Here is an 18,973-nt window from a genome sequence, read left to right on the forward strand (position 1 = left end):
ATTATTACCACTAATGAAAACTGCATTAATGTGTTGTGTTGGGAAAATTTGGTCTCCCATCACCAAAGGGATAAGATGAAGCTCACCTTATGAAGGCAGTGCTGAATAAATTACCACCGTGAGGCTTGTTTCTTTTAAACTCAGGTACCTTGAGAAAAAACGGCTTTCCTTTCCTCGGTTCTTCTTTGTGTCGGACCCTGCTCTCTTGGAGATACTTGGCCAGGCATCAGACTCTCACACTATACAGGCTCACCTGCTGAATGTCTTTGACAACATTAAAACTGTCAGGTTCCATGAAAAGGTGGGCACTGCTCTAATCTTGCCACAGTAGTCTTGCAAATTGGCAAGCAATGCACAGCGTTTCTTAAATGAAAAGTTATACAGGTAAATGGGCCATCCGCCAGATCCACAAGGGATCTTGAGTGCCCTAGTGCTGATTAGACTTTTTCCTCAGGGGACTTGGGTTCCGAATCTTCACTCACATGACAAATTAATTGTGTGTAGAGTGAGGATGGTAGTTCAGAAATTTGCACCTGTATTTTGGCTTAGGAACATGACATCATGTTAGCAGTTTTAAACACTGACACTTTCTGTTGCCACAAGTATGTGCCCTGTGTGTATATATAATTTTTTTGGTTAGAAATAATTTTCTCCCTGTCTAGGTTATCCCCACCCACAGTATCACTTGCAAAACTTAAAACCAATCACTTTCCAGTTGATCTTTGAAGCCCAGGTGTTTGAGTTAGAAAACAGGCAAAACAAGAATGGCTGTCTGGTATTTTTTATGAAGACAGACCTGTAAAGGCCAAGTGTTTAATATCTGTGACAGTTGGCTACTGGGATTTTAGGTTATTTCCCATCTCCTCCCTATTCCAAACAAAGCACACTTTTCCACTCAAGGTAAATAGTATCACCAGTTAACTAGTTACATTCTGGGGAGGTTTGTATTGGTATTGGCATGTTCCTAGAGCAGCCCTTGTGGTTATGGGAATACTGGGACTGCAAATATGTCCACCTGTAGGGGTACACAATGTAAGAAGTCTTTTTACATTCTGATTTCACCCTTAACAAATCTACTGGGGGTAGGGGAGCAGTGAGAAACTGAGCCTTTAGGTTTTTGGTGGGGAGACTTACAAAAATGACTACAGATTTCACAAGCACAAGTCCTATTGCTTTGTGTACTGAAGACCTTCAGGAGCTTTAAAAAATCCCTTTTGTAGATTAAGTATAATCTTGAGGTTAAGGCACTGAATTAATACTCAGATGCTGATTTGGCTTCTGACACTGCAAGTAATTGTCTATGTGACTTTGGACAAGTTCCTTAATCACTCAGTTCCTCAGCATCCCACTCTTGGTCTGTTTTTCAGTTTAAGACTTCAAGCATAGTGAGTGCCTCTGTATAGTGCCTAGATCATTTGGCGTCTCTAGGCACTAACATGAAAATAGAAGTAAAATTTAACAAGTGAGATCATCTTACAGCCTGTTATTCATTTGAAAGTTTACTTCAGTTATTGCTAAAACACTGTTAGAGGAAACTCTGATTCTGAATAAGCCTTACCGGGATCAGTAGTGATTAATTTGTTACTGTAGCTCATTTCTTTTGGCAGGTACAACCTGACCTGTTCAATAAATTACCAGGATTAAAAATAGTTAATTGTGTTGTGGAGATGTTGAAGAAATGACCAGCTCGTAGCAATAATGTTCTGTATGTTACAATATTTTTTTTTGTTTCAACTAGATATATGATCGCATTCTGTCAATTTGTTCTCGAGAGGGTGAGACAATTCAGTTGGATAAACCTGTAATGGCTGAGGGTAATGTGGAAGTCTGGCTCAATTCTCTCTTAAAGGAATCCCAGTCCTCATTACATATTGTCATTCGCCAGGCAGCCATGGATATCCAGGAAACTGGATTCCAGTTGATTGAATTTCTTTCTTCTTTCCCAGCGCAGGTGAGCTTATTAAAATGGGTGCGGAGCTAATAAATAAAGCTAAATAAATAAAGCTAATCAAATGATTTGTAAAGCATTTTGAGATCTACTAATAAAATGTGCTATAATAGTGCAACTATTTTAGTGGGATTAGGAGAAAATATGTTTGAGTGAACCTTGATTAAAAATTGTTGTCCTCAAATGTGTGCAGCTCCTGTTGATTTTTCAAAAGGCATCACATTTGTACACCAAATAGATCTAGACTTGGGATATAAAGTATTTACTCAAGGTAGTTTTACTTCTCTGATGAAGGCATGAGTTACAACTTTTAATAAATTTTGAAGTATTTAATTTTATTGAATAATTTATTAAGTATTAATAGAAACGCATATTTATGTATGCTAACTGAAAAAACTTCACAGAGCATCCTGTTTGTTTTTTCATAAGGTTGGGTTTTTGGGGATCCAAATGATTTGGACAAGAGACTCAGAAGAGGCATTGACTAATGCCAGATATGATAAAAAAATAATGCAGAAGACAAACCAATCTTTCTTAGACTTGCTGAACACTCTGATAGACATGACAACCAAAGAGCTCAGTCCAGTGGAGCGAATTAAATATGAGACACTAATCACTATCCACGTGCACCAGAGGGACATCTTTGATGATCTGGTAAGCATTCAGTTTAGCTTCGTGTGCTGTCACGGTATTATATTTAAACATGGCTCTATAGCTGCTGAATATGCCCTTTCAAATATGAAAATGATATGTATACCTACATCTAGCGATTGAGTCTCCATTTCATTCCTGTGATGTTTGGTGTTGGGATACTGTGGGGAAGCTTGCACTACTGCAGCCCAGGTTATAGTTGATCCATGGACAAAGTAAGGGTTTAGTTACTTCAGAGGCAGTAAAATAATTTGGAAACTATAAAAAACTAATCAGGCTACTAGACTTCAGGATTGTAAGAAAAAATATTGGCAGACGACAGATGACTTCTACTACTTGGGCTTGTTAGAAAAATAGGCCTTGCTTTTACAATTGCTGATGTGAGGGTTTGAGTTTATTTCCACTGATAAAATTTCAGGGTTGGGACAAGATTAAACATAGCTAATTTGCATTGATGGAAAGAGACCAAGTTACAACTCCAAGTGTGTGTCAATTCAAGATCAATGCCTGTGGTGAATGGTCAACCCTGGGATAATTTTTTACCAAATTCTATATAAATTCTGCAAGTGTTCTAATACATTTCTGAGTGCAATTCTGACTGTGTTCTGTGGATTATCAACTGAGGTTCCAAGAATAAACTGAATGGAGCTAGCATAAAACTTCATAAATGATGGGAAGAGGACAGAAACTGATGATGTCAAATTCACAACACTAAACCTAAAACAAAGGGCCTAAACTCATTGACTAACACACTTACATCCACATAGTCACTGCACGCTGCCAGAGCACCCTAATCGGAGGAGATGGTGGGGGAAGGCTTAGTATAAATTACAGCTCAGGCCAAAAAGTATCCACTGACTTTAGTAATAAATGAAGCATTTATTTACTACGTGGTGCTTCTAGGCAAAATATTGTTGTGTGACTTTGTGCTTTCTTTCTTGGTGAGGTAGCACAAGCAGGCAGTGGAATGATGACACAGGCACAAGCTAAGTAACAACAGAACATAAAGAGAACAAAGGCAATTCCCCTCCTGATGCTTGCTCTCACAAAACCCTTCCATTTTTCCACAGGCAGGAAACACCTCCTCCTCTGACCTTTCAGGGTTACTTCCCCTTAGGGAGGAAGCACATCCTTTAGGGGCTCTCTGGATGTGCCACACACACAAATCCAGCCAACCCTTGTAATTCTGAGATGTATGCATATCTCTACAATATAGATAATAGTTCTGTCGAAATATCAGCTCATGTTGGTTGTAAGATTAATAAATTGCACCTCTCATCTGCTGCATCCATGGTAATCCAGAATGAAACAGATATTGTAAAAGGAAAACAAAACTGCTTGTTCTGGAAAGAAACCTGGAGATTTTTTTTTTTCAAACCTTCAGGAGATCATGAGAGAACTTGCCAACTGTACATAAGTTACCACCCAAAGTGGGCTCAGATTTTCAAAGTCTGAAGACACCTTCAGGGGCTTATATTACTCTGTTGCTTTTGGGGATCTTGAGAAAGAAGGATGTGGCTACCCTTTCCTCTCCCCTTTAGCCAGTCAAGACCCACCTTTCTCTACTTCCACCATCCTTTCCTATTTAGGAATAAAAATAAGTACATTTTAGATAAGGGATAGTTTGGGAGAGAATCCCCCAAAAGTCTCATCTTTACATGACAGCTTTCCTTTTTTAATCACTTCTCTGTTACCATTTTTACTGTATCTGAACGCTGTAGCACCCACATGCAAAACACTCTTGTTCTAAGTCCTACCTCATTTCTTGAAATTGTTCTGTATTCCCTCCCTCTTTCTGATCTGGTGGCATTTTACATGCTCTTTGCATAGGTGTGAGCCTCCAAGCTGGAAGGCAGTAGAGGATCAGGTTCTTAGATTCCTAAAAATCATATAATCAAATGGTAGCTGGACTGAATGAGTCCTCCATCTTTCCAAGACAGAATTCCGTGCTGTTTAGCTGTGTTTAGGTCTTTTGGAAAATATCATAAAGTCAGGTTCTAATGACTTTATATGGTCACTAGATTCCATGGTGCCACTCCAAAAAAACTTTGGCCAAAAATTCTGCCCCCATTACACAGCAAGTGTGTGTAATGTTGCTAGCTGCTGCAGTTCACTGCTGAATGGACTGAATTTCTAGTGGTGCTCTAATCTGGCTCTTGGAGATCTACTAACATAATGTGGTATATAAATGCAAAATGCCTATTTTAATCAGTTAGCTCTGTTGAGGATTTTTTTTTATTTTCCTAGTGCCGTATGCACGTCAAGAGCCCTACAGACTTTGAGTGGTTGAAACAATGTAGATTTTACTTCAAAGAAGACTCTGACAAGATGATGATTAACATCACTGATGTGGGTTTTACCTACCAGAATGAATTCTTAGGCTGTACTGACAGGCTTGTCATAACTCCTCTCACTGACCGGTAACAAAGTTTGATTACTTACCCAATGTTTATCATTTTTGGCTTCTCGCCACAAGGATTGTCTCAAAGTTTTGCTTATTTGGGGCCAAATTCTGTTCTGATTTATGTCCTGTTCAGTCTTACATTCAGTGGGTTTGCATGACCTGGGAATCAAAGCATAATTTTTGTTCTTTTCCTTTACAATATGTAATAACGTTCAGAAATCCATGATTACTTCTATATGCCGTGTTAGTCTTTATGTTGGCTGATGTGTGACATAAAACAGCTATGTTATTTAGAGGAAAGTTAACATAAGTAATACAGTTTGAAAAAAAAATAATTGAGTTAAATTCCACATGAAAATGCCCATGAATGCTGATCAGATTTAGCCACAAACTTAAGTTCTTTTTGTGCAATAAAATCTGAGAGCTGAAGTCAGTGTGGATCTGCTTGGAAGTAGGGGCTCCACCTGCATGACTGATGACAGGATGAACCTTGATGAACCCAAAATAACCAATATGAACTTCTCTATTTTTTGCTGTCTCAAGCATCTGTAAGTTCTTCATCTGACCTTGTTATAGGGCCAATTTCATTGAATCTGAATTTGCATCAGATCACATCATAGACCAGGGGTGGACAAACTTTTTGGCCTGAGGGTCACATCTGCATGGGGAAATTGTATGCAGGGCCATGAATGTAGGGCTGGGGCAGGGGGTTGGGGTGTAGGAGGGAGTGTGGGGTGTGGGGGGTGTGGTGCACAAGAAGGGGCTCAGGGCAAGGGGTTGGGGTGCAAGAGGGCTGCGGCAGGGGGCTCAGGGCAGGGGGCTGGGGTGCAGGAGGGGTTCGGGATGCGGGCTCTGGGTCAGCGCCGCTTACCTTGAGCAGCTCCGGGGTGGCAGTGGTGTGCAGCGGGGCTAAGGCAGGCTCCCTGCCTGCTCTGGCTCTGCGCCACTCCTGGAAGTGGCCAGCATGTCCGTCTGTGGCTCCTGGGAGTGGGGTGGGGCAGGAGGCTCTGCCACATGCTGCCCTCCCTGTGGGTACCACCCCCGAAGCTGCCATTGGCCACAGTTCCCTGTTCCCGGCCAATGGGAGCTGCAGGGGGCAGTGCCTGCAGGTGAGGACAGCGCATGGAGCCCTCTGGCCTCCCTCCCCCAGGAGCCATCGGGACATGGCTTCCGGGAGTGCCACTGGGCTGGGAAACCCGTGGGCCAGATTGAAAGCCCTGACAGGCTGGATCCGGCCTGCGGGCAGTAGTTTGCCCTGTCATAGGCTCGTAAGAGTGAAAGATGGACCTCTCACTGTCCTAGAGGTGAATACAGGATTTTGCTTCACTGTACATATTACCTACTTTGTGAGCCACTCCAGCTAAAGTAATTTGAGCAATTAAACAAGGTAAAATTGTTGAAGCTGGTGTTCTGGAGCTGTTGTCTATTCCTTCCTCATGAGCTTCCACTTACCAACAGACATCCCCCTCAGCCTTCTCTCCTACTGTGCACAGGCTGAGGTGATAAGGTGGCTCTGAAATGGCCAGTAAAAAGCACCAAAGACTGCTGATGTGGAGTATTTCTCCTCAAATAAATTGGAGGATCTCTCTCCCACAGCAGAAATGCTAAGGAAGCTTGTTAACTGAGGGCTTTCCTTGTGCTGGAACTGGGCTTCAAATCACACTGATGCATTTTTCAATTAGGCCATCAAGCAGACATGGGTACCTGAACAATGCAGATACCTAATAACAGTCTGTTTCCGTGTAGATGTTACATCACCTTGGCCCAGGCCCTGGGAATGAACATGGGTGGAGCACCTGCTGGACCTGCAGGGACAGGCAAAACTGAAACTACTAAAGATATGGGGAGATGCCTTGGTAAATATGTAGTGGTCTTCAACTGTTCAGACCAGATGGATTTCAGAGGACTAGGAAGAATCTTCAAAGGTGAGAATTCCCATACTTAGAAGTCCCAAATTGAGACACCCCTTTGTAAAAAAAAATCTAGTACATACCCAACCGTTATGGTCTACCGTTTACATTAGCAGTCAGTATTCTACAATAACAGTTTCTCATGTAGACCAGCTTCAAAGACAAGATAAAGGTTCCTTTTATTAATAGTAGTAGTTTTCCTATTAAAAGGATATGGCTCAACAGAAACCTTTCTGACTAGGTTTTGTGGTGACTTTTTTAAAAGGAAATTTGAGCTTTCCATTAGACTGTTCAGAGGTTTCTTTCTGTTCAAGGTCTTGCTCAGTCTGGCTCCTGGGGCTGCTTTGATGAATTTAACCGTATCGACTTACCTGTATTATCAGTAGCTGCACAGCAAATTGCAATTGTGTTAACATGTAAGAAGGAGCGTAAAAAGAACTTTCTATTTACTGATGGAGATAATGTGGAAATGAACCCTGAATTTGGAATATTTCTTACTATGGTAGGTACTCTGAGGGGGTATGAGATTTCAGTGATAATACCACAGTGTCACTGCTTACAGTTTGGTACTTTTACTGTATTTACTAACCGCCCCCCCCCGCCCCCGGTGCTGAAATCACTAGTCTCCTAAAACTAATTTCCAGTCTGAGAAGTAATCCTTGTTATAAAGCTGATTTACAGGGTTGAGTTTCAATTATTCCAGATCAAATGTGTACATTTCACGGGTAAACCTATTTCTACTAGTAACTACCCATTCAGACTCAACCTGGGATTTGAAAGTCAACTAGTGATATTTATTCTTGTGACCTATAATCTGTGTGTTGCCAGCCAAATTATACCCTCTGATACCTGTGCGATAAGATTACCTTGAACAGGTTGGCACAAGTGTAGCTGATTAAAACTGGGTAAATAATTCTGATGCACAAGAAGAAATAAAATCCAGCTCTTACCTGTTTAACTGTGTTAGCTATGCAATGCTAAAGGGAATAAGAAGTACTAAGGAAAAGTAGTCAGTAATCATACATGACTCCATATGTGCATTTTCAGTCATGTCTGTGGGTACTTCAGAGTGCAAACATGTATTAAAGCCAAACTCTGGTAGTACATCAAAAATCCTGTGTAGAGTTTGTCACAAATACTTTAATAATAGTTAATATTTTGGTCTAACTTCTGTAGAATTATCTTTGCTTATTTATCTTGTTACATTTAATGAAGTCAACTACAAACTCTTTCCTCATAATCAGAACCCAGGATATGCTGGGCGACAAGAATTGCCTGAAAACTTGAAGATAAACTTCCGTTTAGTGGCCATGATGGTTCCTGATCGTCAGATAATAATTCGTGTCAAGCTGGCTAGCTGTGGATTCATAGATAACATTGTACTGGCAAGGAAATTCTTCACTCTGTACAAGCTGTGTGAGGAGCAGCTATCTAAGCAGGTGAAGCTGCCAGAAAACTACCTTTCAAAAGATTTTTAATCTAATGTTTAAGACTGGAGAGTCACAGAGCAGAGAAGTGGGGGCTGATCGGTGTTCATCAACACAAACAAAACCCAATTTTGTTGGTGTTGGTGCTCTCTGTTTTCCATGAGGTTTTACCTTCTATTCTGGGTTTACTGCTTTCTGTGCAAAGATGTAATACTGAGCCATGCCCCATTTATGATTCAAATGTGGCTCTAATGAGCAGAGGCAGATTAAGACTAATTGGGGTTTATATGTTCGCAAATGCTTGCTCTGTAAAGCAATAGTTCAAGGATCTAGTTTATTTTATGCTTCCTAATTTAGTGTTGTATGTTCAGGAATTCTTCTTTTAAGTGCCCACCATGTATCGAAGGATGCCTTTTTAAAAATAAAAGTAAACTCAGTCAGTCCATGCTTTCCCCAAAAAGGCCCCATAACAAACAAAAACACCTCCTGCAAAAGTGTTCAAGGCACTCATGCCTCTATCCTTCAAATGCTACCTCATTGATTTTGTACTCCATGGGGATCCCAGAAAACACTGGCCTCCTCTCCACGTAGATAGCAAACTTGTGTGAAGTAAGGGTCCTTCCTCAGGCCTCATGGATCCTACCTTAAAGCACTTCTGTAGATGAACTGTGAAGGGGACTCTATATAGTCTCCCTTCCCCCCAGAACACTGGAAGGGTTTTGGTAGCTGGCCTTGACGAAAGACCTCATGGCATCCTCATGGAGGAACTTTTGCCACCTAAATCATGGAGAAAAAATACTTAATTTACTCATTGTGGTTCATACTGTATGTAGCGAAGCGAGACTCGCCAGTGCAGCACCTCCTGCTGGTTGTCTTGGGAATTAGCTCTTCAACCTCTAGAGCGCCCTCTGCTGGTCTCGTCTGCCCCAGGCCCTGTGTCCCTCCCAGACCCTGATACCCCTTATCCTAGGGTCCTGCCCCCTGCAGTACCCCCATGCGCTGGGTCTCCCCTCCCAGGGGAACCCCCAACCCTCTACACCCACCTTGCCTCAGTGGCTACTGCCAGTTGTCATCTAGCCCCCTCTCACTGGGGCAAACTGCAGTCTGTAAAGGCCACTCATCATCGGCAAGGGGGGTTTGGACCAGCTGCCTCTGCCTAACCCCGAACTGTACCTCTGCAGCCCCAGTACCTTCTTTAGCCCTTGCACAAGGCCTGCAGCCTGGGGAGTTACCAGGCTGGAGCTCCCCAGCGTCTCTTGCCTTTCCCCATCACTATTCTACCTCAGGTACCCTTCTCTCCCAGGCAGCCAGGTCCTTCTCTCTCCAGAGCTAGAGAGAGACTGACCCAGCTCCTCCCTGAGCACTTATAACAAGGCCAGGTGTGGCCTGATTGGGGCATGGCCCCAGCTGTGGCTGCTTCCCCAATCAGCCTAGCCTTTTCTCTAGGAGCGGGGTAACTGCCCCACTATGCTGTACATCTTTGCCATGAATGAGTTTTTAAATACCGAGTGAAATTGTTCCCTGACTTGCATCCTGAACAAATCCGATTGTTTGCTTACTAGCATATGTACATGAGGTGGATGTCTTTTTAATTTATGTTCATAAATCAAATTAGGGTAATGGGAGAGTGACCTTTTTTGTACCTAAATGGACTGGTCTCCTAGCCCACAACAGTGGTGTAAACTAATATAAATACTACTACTCTTAATTTCAAAATGGTCAAACTAAACAGGAATCTTGGCCTTCATTACCATTAAGTGAAAGTGTACTTTTAATATAAAAGAACAAGACAAAGAAAATACATAACTTTACCCCTCCACTGAGGTGTCCTATGAATACTATTACTGCTACAGTACTTCAGGTTCTGACCGAGTGTCTATTGCTGTTAAACTTAGTTTGCTACTGCCATGAACCTTAACCCTTCTACATGGCACTCATGCTCTAAGAGAGCAAGAAAAACAGCCTCTTGGGAGATTCATTTGATAAAATTTAGCACTTAAATTGAGCTTCTCATTCATAGATCTGTGCTTTACAGAGGTGGGTAAATATCATAATCCCCATTTAACAGATGGGCAAACTGCAACACAGAGGTGAGGTAACTTGTGCAAGACCACGCAGTCAAAAGGCAATCTGTATGTTGGATGTCAGGTGGATTTATACAGTAGAGGTCCCCCCAGCTTTGTTACATTTGCTGTGAATCTTTTTTTTTTAAGAAAGGTGGATTGTTTAATTTTTCAAACTTATCACACCTCTTAGGTGCATTATGACTTTGGTTTGAGGAATATATTGTCAGTGCTGCGTACGCTGGGGGCAGCAAAAAGAGCAAACCCCACTGATACAGAATCTACTATTGTCATGCGTGTTCTGAGAGATATGAACCTTTCTAAACTGGTAAGTCATGTAGCTCTAAATGTTGTATAATTGTCTTTAAGTCAAACATCTAACTTTCTTATTTGATAAACCAATGTATAAGCTGACAGTCAAGAGGACTGCTTTAAGATTGGATGTGGCTCTGTGTGATCTGGTTGTTCAGATACCTTTCTGAACAGTGGTTCAGAAATGCTACATCCTCTTGTTGGCATCATTCAGGGTTTTGCCTTGGCTCTTCTGCCTTTGTAGGCAACCTCTTCATTCCCATGGTTTCAGCTACTGCTTCTAGGAATGGTACCCAGCTATGCTTCTCCACACTTGAGTTGTAGTCTTCTGTCCAGTTCTTAACTCAAACTGGGTGTGGTGCCATATTGAGGTCCAACCACTATTTCAAAAGCAAAGTGTTCAAAACGGAATAATTTTGATTTCCTTCTAATTTCTCTCCATCATTTCCTTACTCTGTCACTGACAAACTGTATTACAATTACCATGCCACAGACTTGCACCCTTGTGTTAATTGTCTGCTTCTCTGTGTCTATCCAGATTCTAGTAAAGGCCTATCAGTCATTTATAATATCACTACAATCTGTACTTTTATATATGACTAAAATCATAGGGCGTGTTTTGGTTTTCTGTTAACAGTAACTTATGGCCATTAGGCCTACTTGCAATTTCACTTCTTCCGTCTCCAGTATATCTGGATTCTTCTCTCTGCATCATCCCACACACCTGGAAATCTAATTGGATTACTTCTGTCTTTTCAGTGATTTCTAGGCCCATGGTATAGTGCAGAATTTGACCTTAAAGCACCATTGGTTATGCTAGATTGCATTTGTCATATTTTCCTCATGGTTTTCTAATTTTTGTTAGATTGATGAAGATGAACCCTTGTTCCTGAGTCTGATTGAAGACCTGTTTCCAAGTATACAGCTTGACAAAGCAGGCTATCCAGAACTAGAAGCCGCCATCAACAAACAGGTAATAATGCATCTTTTGATGCATGGTATTTTCCCAGCTTGACAAAAGGAGCAGGAGAACGTGATTGTGTGCAGAGTATAAACAGAGTAATACATTAGTATAATCAAACCCTTTTGAAAATGAATAAATTCCATACAGGAAGAATAAGTTTACTGAGTGAAAAATAAATATTGGATAGTAACATGCTAGTGAATCTATAGTAATGTCACTTAAATTCATGAATGCTAATTTCAATGACCTATAAAGTAACTCTTCGGAGGCTGACATTTGTCATCCTTGTTCTCAGCCCAGAAGTGAATTGCTGTGGAAAGTTAGTTTAAAAAATAAAACACCTGAGTATGTGAAGAATATTTTTCTCTAGCGGACATTTTCAGATGTTTCACCTCTCTCAGATAACTCAAAACCCTCCCACTTGTCATATATGCAGTCATCAATAAGAACTTCCCTGAGTAGTATAAATCCAAATGAATAGCCATGTTGAATTTGGGCCCAATGCTGTAACTAGTCCTCAGCTTCTTTTCTCAGCTGTTATTTGTCAAAATTTCCTGACTATCCATCTAAAATACTACATTGTGCATGAGAAGTACATTTTCTTTACCAATTTAAATACTTAGCTATGCTCACCTAGTTATATTTGATACATGCATATGAGAGTATAAAGGTCAATTGAGCCCTCCCATAATACGCAAACAAGAGAGCATTCAGTGAAATAAACACATGCTGTTCATACAGTGGGTAAGCGGAACTATTTTACAATGTGTAATAAAACTTGTGAAACAGAAAATCATCAGATACTTTTGCCAAACAGCCTGAGTTTAAAACAGAACATAAGCTTGCATAAATGAGAATCTTTGGCTAAGATAAGACTGGGATTATTTAGGCTGCAGAAGAGAAGAATGAGGGGGGATTTGATAGCTGCTTTCAACTACCTGAAAGGGGGTTCCAAAGAGGATGGATCTAGACTGTTCTCAGTGGTAGCAGATGAAAGAACAAGGACAATGGTCTCAAATTGCAGTGGATTTAGGTTGGATATTAGGAAAAAGTTTTTCCCTAGGAGGGTGGTGAAGCACTGAAATGGGTTACTTAGGGAGGTGGTGGAATCTCCTTCCTTAGAGGTTTTTAAGGTCAGGCTTGACAAAGCCCTGGCTGGGATGATTTAGTTTAGCTTTAAGCCGGGGGTTGGACTAGATGACCTCCTGAGGTCCCTTCCAACCCTGATATTCTATGATAAATAATTCCAAGGGCTCTGATTGTTTTGCTTCAGAAAGGCTGAGTTTTCCAATGGATAGATCAGAGGACAAGGAGACTAAAGTCCTGTTTTCTTAACATGAGCTTTTTACTAGTTGGTTGTGACACAGGGAAAATCACTTAACCCCTCTCTTTCTCAGCTTACTTGTCCGTAAATGGATATAATACTTATTTCTGAGGTGTGTTTGAAGCTTAAATATCTTAGACTTTGAGATTCTTGCATGATATTAAAATGCTAAGTGTCTTTTCAGGGCAAAAACTAATCACAAGCTCATGTCAAAGGGAAAATGCCCTTCCTCCCAAGTTCTGGTATGGTGGGGTAGAAAAGGGTGTTTCAAGCGGTTGAGAGCCAAGTACTTTTATCCCTGAAATTACTAAAAAATTGTAAAAAGAACTAGGAGTACCTGTGGCACTTAGAGACTAACAAATTTATTTGGGCATAAGCTTTTGTGGGCTAAAATCCACTTCATCAGATGCATGCAGTGGAAAATACAGTAGGAAGATATATATGGATACACAGAGAACATGAAAAATGGGGGTTGCCATACCAACTCTAACGAGACTAATCAATTAAGGTGGGCTATTATCAGCAGAAGAAAAAAAACTTTTCTAGTGATAATCAGGATGGCCCATTTCAAACAGTTGACAACGAGGTGTGAGTAACACTTCCTGGACGCTACAGTGCTAATAAGCGGTGGTCACATAAACACCACCCTATACCGGAAACCTACTGACTGCTATATTTACCTACATGCCTCCAGCTTTCATCCAGACCACGCCACACAATCCATTGTCTACAGCCAAGCTCTAAAATACAACGACATTTGCTTCAATCCCTCAGAGAGAGACAAACACCTACAAGATCTCTATCAAGTGTTCTTAAAACTACAAATACCCACCTGCTGAAGTGAAGAAACAGATTGACAGAGCCAGAAGAGTACCCAGAAGTCACCTACTACAGGACACGCCCAACAAAGAAAGTAACAGAACGCCACAAGCCGTCACCTTCAGCCCCCAACTAAAACCTCTCCAGTGCATCATCAAGGAACTACAACCTATCCTGAAGGACGATCCCTCACTCTCACAGATCTTGGGAGACAGTCCAGTCCTCGCTTACAGACAGCCCCCCAACCTGAAGCAAATATTCACCAGCAACCACACACCACAAAACAAAAACACTAACCCACGAACCTATCCTTGCAACAAAGCCCGTTGCCAACTCTGTCCACATATCTGTTCAAGGGACACCATCATAGGACCTAATCACATCAGCCACACCATCAGGGGCTCATTCATCTGGACATCGACCAATGTGATATATGCCATCATGTGCCAGCAATGCCCCTCTGCAATGTACATTGGCCAAACCGGACAGTCTCTATGCAAAAGAATAAATGGACACAGATCAGACGTCAAGAATTATAACATTCAAAAACCAGTCGGAGAACACTTGAACCTCCCTGGGCACTCAATTTCAGACCTAAAAGTTGCAATTCTTCAACAAAAAAACTTCAGAAACAGACTCCAATGAGAAACTGCAGAACTGGAATTAATTTGCAAACTAGACAGCATTAAATTAGGCTTGAATAAAGACTGGGAGTGGATGGGTCATTACACAAAGTAAAAACTATTTTTCCCTTACTGTTACTCACACCTTCTTGTCAACTGTTTGAAATGGGCCATCCTGATTATCGCTACAAAAGTTTTTTTTCCTCCTGCTGATAATAGCTCACCTTAATTGATTAGTCTCGTTAGAGTTGATACGGCAACCCCCATTTTTCATGTTCTCTGTGTATACATATATGTCTTCCTACTGTATTTTCCACTGCATGCATCTGATGGAGTGGGTTTTAGCCAATGCAAGCTTATACCCAAATAAATTTGTTAGTTTCTAAGGTGCCACAAGTACTCCTTGTTCTTTTTGCTGATACAGACTAACACGGCTATCACTCTAAAAAATTGTAGTTTAGTGAAACAAGAGAGGGTAGGCCAGATCTTATAACTGTCTTTATAAATGCCAGTTTGGGGATGTGACTGCCATTATTTAATCACAGGGTGGTTTGGTTTTTTTTGTAACGCTCTCGGGGACACCATGATTAAAGACAAATAATCACAGCTAACTGATTATTGTATGATTCAAGAGAAAAATAACAATACAACAAAACAAATAGAACAGGAAAAATAAACAATGGGTACTTCAGATACAATCTCTTCTGCACATTTCTCTGTAGAGATATATCAACAGAGGTTACACCTTCTGAGACTGGTGAGAGTCTACCCTGGTGAGAATGCTCTCCTCTAGGTAAACAAAAACCGAAGTACATTATTCCCCAACTCAGTAATGAGTCCAGTCTCAGTGTATCATAGATTACTAAAACGGGTTATAGTTGGGCAGTTCATGAATGGGCAGAGAGAAGTCATCGTTACTAAGGTTACATCTACACTACCTGCTAGGGGCATGATTTCCCTTGCTCACGTAGACATACTCACATTAGCTTTCCTCAAGCTAGCATGAGTATAAATAGCAATGTAGCCAAGGTAGCACTGATAGAGGCAGTGGAGGCATGGCTGAGCTATGTAGCATATAACACCCCTGAAAACAGTGGGTATGTACTCAGCACGGCTCACCTCAGCTGTAGCTACAATGCTATTTATACTCATACTCTCTCCATGAGAGCTAATGGGGTATGTGTCCATGAGCAGGAGACTCTCACCCCTAGCTCATAGTGTAGATGTAGCTATGTCTTAAGAAACTGAAGAGTTTTTGACTCAGTGACTTAAAAGAAACCATCCCAAGGAGCCATCCTGAGACAGGCAAATTAATGAATATTAAAAATCTTAAATTCAAATTAAATCCCACTATTTCTGTTTACCAAGATGACCATAAGTCTCTACATCACAGAATGGCTGGCTCTTTCATGGAAGTTGGGCCCAGCCTCACCTTCCAGCTGAAACGGATCAGCTAGAGATCAGGTGATTATAAAAGTCAACAAGTAGGCCAGACAGAGGGAGAGCTGCAGAGAACTGGAAGGCTCCTGCAGGAGACTGTGGAGCAGACTGGTCACTGTAGTAGGTCCGGGAACAGCGTATGATTCTCAGGCAATTGGCCTGTACAGTGGAAACCCGTAGGGAATAGATAGGTCCCTGCAGAAGACCCCAGATTAGGGTGAAGGAATGACTGATGTTTTGAAATAGTTTTATGTAGAAGAAATAAAGTTGCAGCCCTAAGAAAAAGGGCCCGAAGAACACTCTGGTATGGTGTCAAACCTTTCAGCGGGTAGGGGGGGAGAAAGGCCAGCAGTTCCATACCCCTCTTCAGGAATGCACAGTCTAAACAATTGGGTGTTTAACAGAAGAAGCTGTTAGTACCTTATGTTATAGTAGCATTCCAATTTCTTAGTAAAATCATTACAAGAAAATCTTAAATCTAATCCCTTTGTAGCACTTCTGCAGATTCCATCTCACCCATGAAACTGAAGTCTTAGTCATGTCATGTTGCAGAGGCAGTGTTGGCCTGGAATGTTGCCACTGCTTTGTTCTTCTTGCTGCCTTGTTGCTGTTTGATTGTTTGCAGTGATGAAATGAACAGTTTGAGCTGAGTTTAGTGCTGAGAATAAGTGCTGTGACGATAGGAGCAGAGCATGCCGCTTGCTTTCTGAATTCAGAGACATTTACATTCTTCTTTCATAATTTCACAGGAGGAAGAAAATGCACTTCTTTCAGCCACTGTCACCATCTGGCTCAATGTGTTTGTGGGCTGGTCTTGTTAGTATCTTCAGCTCACAAATAAGCAATCTGCTAATGCATATGCAGCAGGGTTCTAATTGCCTTTGTCTTAGTGGCAGAAAATCTCAGAATGTCTTTAAAAGTTGTAGTTTTAACTTTATTTCATTCAGTCCTTTTTCTGTGGTAACTTTAGTTTCATCAGGTCTTAATAGGAGCTGAAATTCTATTTCAAATGAGTCCAACTCTCTTAATTCCTATATAAAGATCTTTCATGTTTCAAGTTAGTGTTTTTTAAACTTAAAATATTCTTAGCGACTTTAAACTTGAAGGGTCATCAAAGAAGACATTGACCTTAATCTTTGGAAAGGGGGTTCTTGTCTTTTTGTGTTTGGTAAGGAGTTGCACAAGCATTCGTTAAGGAGTGGCTGCAGATGCTGGTAAAAATTATGTGCAGCTGCATTGTTGGCCGTGGTGTGGTTGATGATGGTAAGATACCCACAGCCAGTAAGTAATCAGATGCTGATAAGTCACCCTAATCACCCTCCAATACTTCCAGACCGGTCAGGCATTGGATGAAAGTACAAAGGCCACCCCTTTCTGATGCAACCTGTCAGGGAAGCCTAAGAACAAAAATGTATAACCCCCATCTCTATATTCACCACTTCTTGGCCAGGATACTTTAGAAAGTGTAGATATTGATGCTCAGGTTTTTCAACTGCTTGATGAGGATGGCTTTAGAAGTTTCAGACACTGTTTGAACGTACCAGGCACTAATTTTACATTTGCCACCAACACGCAGGATACCAGAATGGTCCTTTAGTAAGGTTTCAGTGGTCATTTCCCCTTCAGTAGCAGAGTGATCTTTGGAGACTTCAGTGCACAAGTAGGAAAGTTTAATTACACTTGGGCAAGTATGCTTGGGAAGCTCAGTGTTGGGCAGAAGAACAGGACAGGCAGCAACTGCTGGAATTTGTGGCTGCCAATGCCATAGTGATGACTCACTTACTGTTCCATCACTCAAAGATTCACAAACAGGCCTAGTACAGCCCAGCTGGTTTCACTAGCACTATTATTGATGATGTCCTCATTAATCGTCACTGGCAGTCAATAGTCCTGGATGTACGGGTTTGCAGAGGTGCTGAACTTAACACCCATCATTAGCTTCTGTTGCCTCCGACTTTGAAGACTGCCGGTTAATGGGCCAGAATGGGTCAGAGTCAACCAAAAATGTTTGTTACAGCTGAGCTATCAGGCAGCTCTCTGTTCTGAACTGCTTAAGGCCATCAAAGCATTAGAGAGCGAAGTCTCCCTCCCTCCCGCATCTGATGAGGAATAGTGTTGTATCAAGTTGTTAGTGCTGCCTGATGTCAACTCAGTGCTGGATCCCCCGCCCTTCAAATGCTATCCAGAGGTCAGTGAGGAGATGCTGACTGCAGTCAAAGGTAGAAAAAAAGAGAGGCTACAATCTTCTTCAAAAATATGTTTGTCAAGAACAAAAACAAAGGCTGAATGGGACGTACTTTGGGACGTTGTCAAGTCACTGTGTAAGAAAGATGAGGAATGCCAGTGGTCATCTCAGGCAGCTAATTTAGAACAGGCTGCAGAAAGGCACAATCTCCGCACCCTCTATTCACAGTGTCTGTGAGGGAACATGACCCCAACTTGTTAAGTTAAATATTGAGGTGGCTGCATCAGCCAGAGTCTGCTGGATCAGTTCCAATAATGGGAAGTTCTTTTCAAGATGATCCTTGTTTGTCCATCCCCCTGTAGTCCCTTCTCCATTTGAAGAGGGGCAGGATGTTACAGTAGAGCTGCCTTCCTTCAGCTGAGAGATCTGCATCACAGTCCATAAAGTCAAGTTTGGAAAGGCACCAGAGGTTTGTAACCTCATCCCTGAGTTGCAAAAGACAGGAGAGGGTATTGTTGTACTGTGGCTGAATAGGTTCCTCCAGACCATATGGCACACTAATATTCCTGTTGACTAGAAGAGAGCTAATCTGCTTGTGTTCAAAAAAGGGCGATGAGGCTGGATGTAGCATCTATAGTCAGTGCCAGGGCAAGTTTTTTTGCCTCTCTGTTAATGTCTTGATTCAGTGATGCAGTTTGTGGCAAAGGCTGGGATACTCAATGTGGTCAACCAGATCTTATCTAGAGAGTTTTTTGAGAAGATGGCTGCATTTAATAAGTCGTGAGCTGCACTTTTTACAGACTTCCATCAGGCCTTTCGTTCAGGGCATTGAGCAAGTTTGTGGGATCAGATGAGGTAGGCATTGATAGGTTGGTGGATAAGCTTCAGAAAGCAGGTGCCAGT

General features: G+C 41.6%; 1 protein-coding gene across 1 annotated transcript in view; it reads left to right on the forward strand.

Moving 5' to 3' along the window:
• Window positions 1-18,973, forward strand: part of DNAH5 (dynein axonemal heavy chain 5) — a 235,436-nt gene that overhangs the window by 92,897 nt on the left and 123,566 nt on the right. Inside the window, exons 32-40 of the mRNA XM_074945024.1 lie at window positions 145-301; window positions 1,739-1,951; window positions 2,378-2,602; window positions 4,847-5,019; window positions 6,750-6,928; window positions 7,228-7,415; window positions 8,158-8,352; window positions 10,597-10,731; window positions 11,581-11,688. Coding sequence (XP_074801125.1) covers window positions 145-301; window positions 1,739-1,951; window positions 2,378-2,602; window positions 4,847-5,019; window positions 6,750-6,928; window positions 7,228-7,415; window positions 8,158-8,352; window positions 10,597-10,731; window positions 11,581-11,688 — 1,573 coding nt within the window. The remainder of the gene's footprint in view (window positions 1-144; window positions 302-1,738; window positions 1,952-2,377; window positions 2,603-4,846; window positions 5,020-6,749; window positions 6,929-7,227; window positions 7,416-8,157; window positions 8,353-10,596; window positions 10,732-11,580; window positions 11,689-18,973) is intronic.

The sequence above is a fragment of the Natator depressus genome, chromosome 2 (genome assembly GCF_965152275.1).
Source record: "Natator depressus isolate rNatDep1 chromosome 2, rNatDep2.hap1, whole genome shotgun sequence".
NCBI lineage: Eukaryota > Metazoa > Chordata > Testudines > Cheloniidae > Natator > Natator depressus.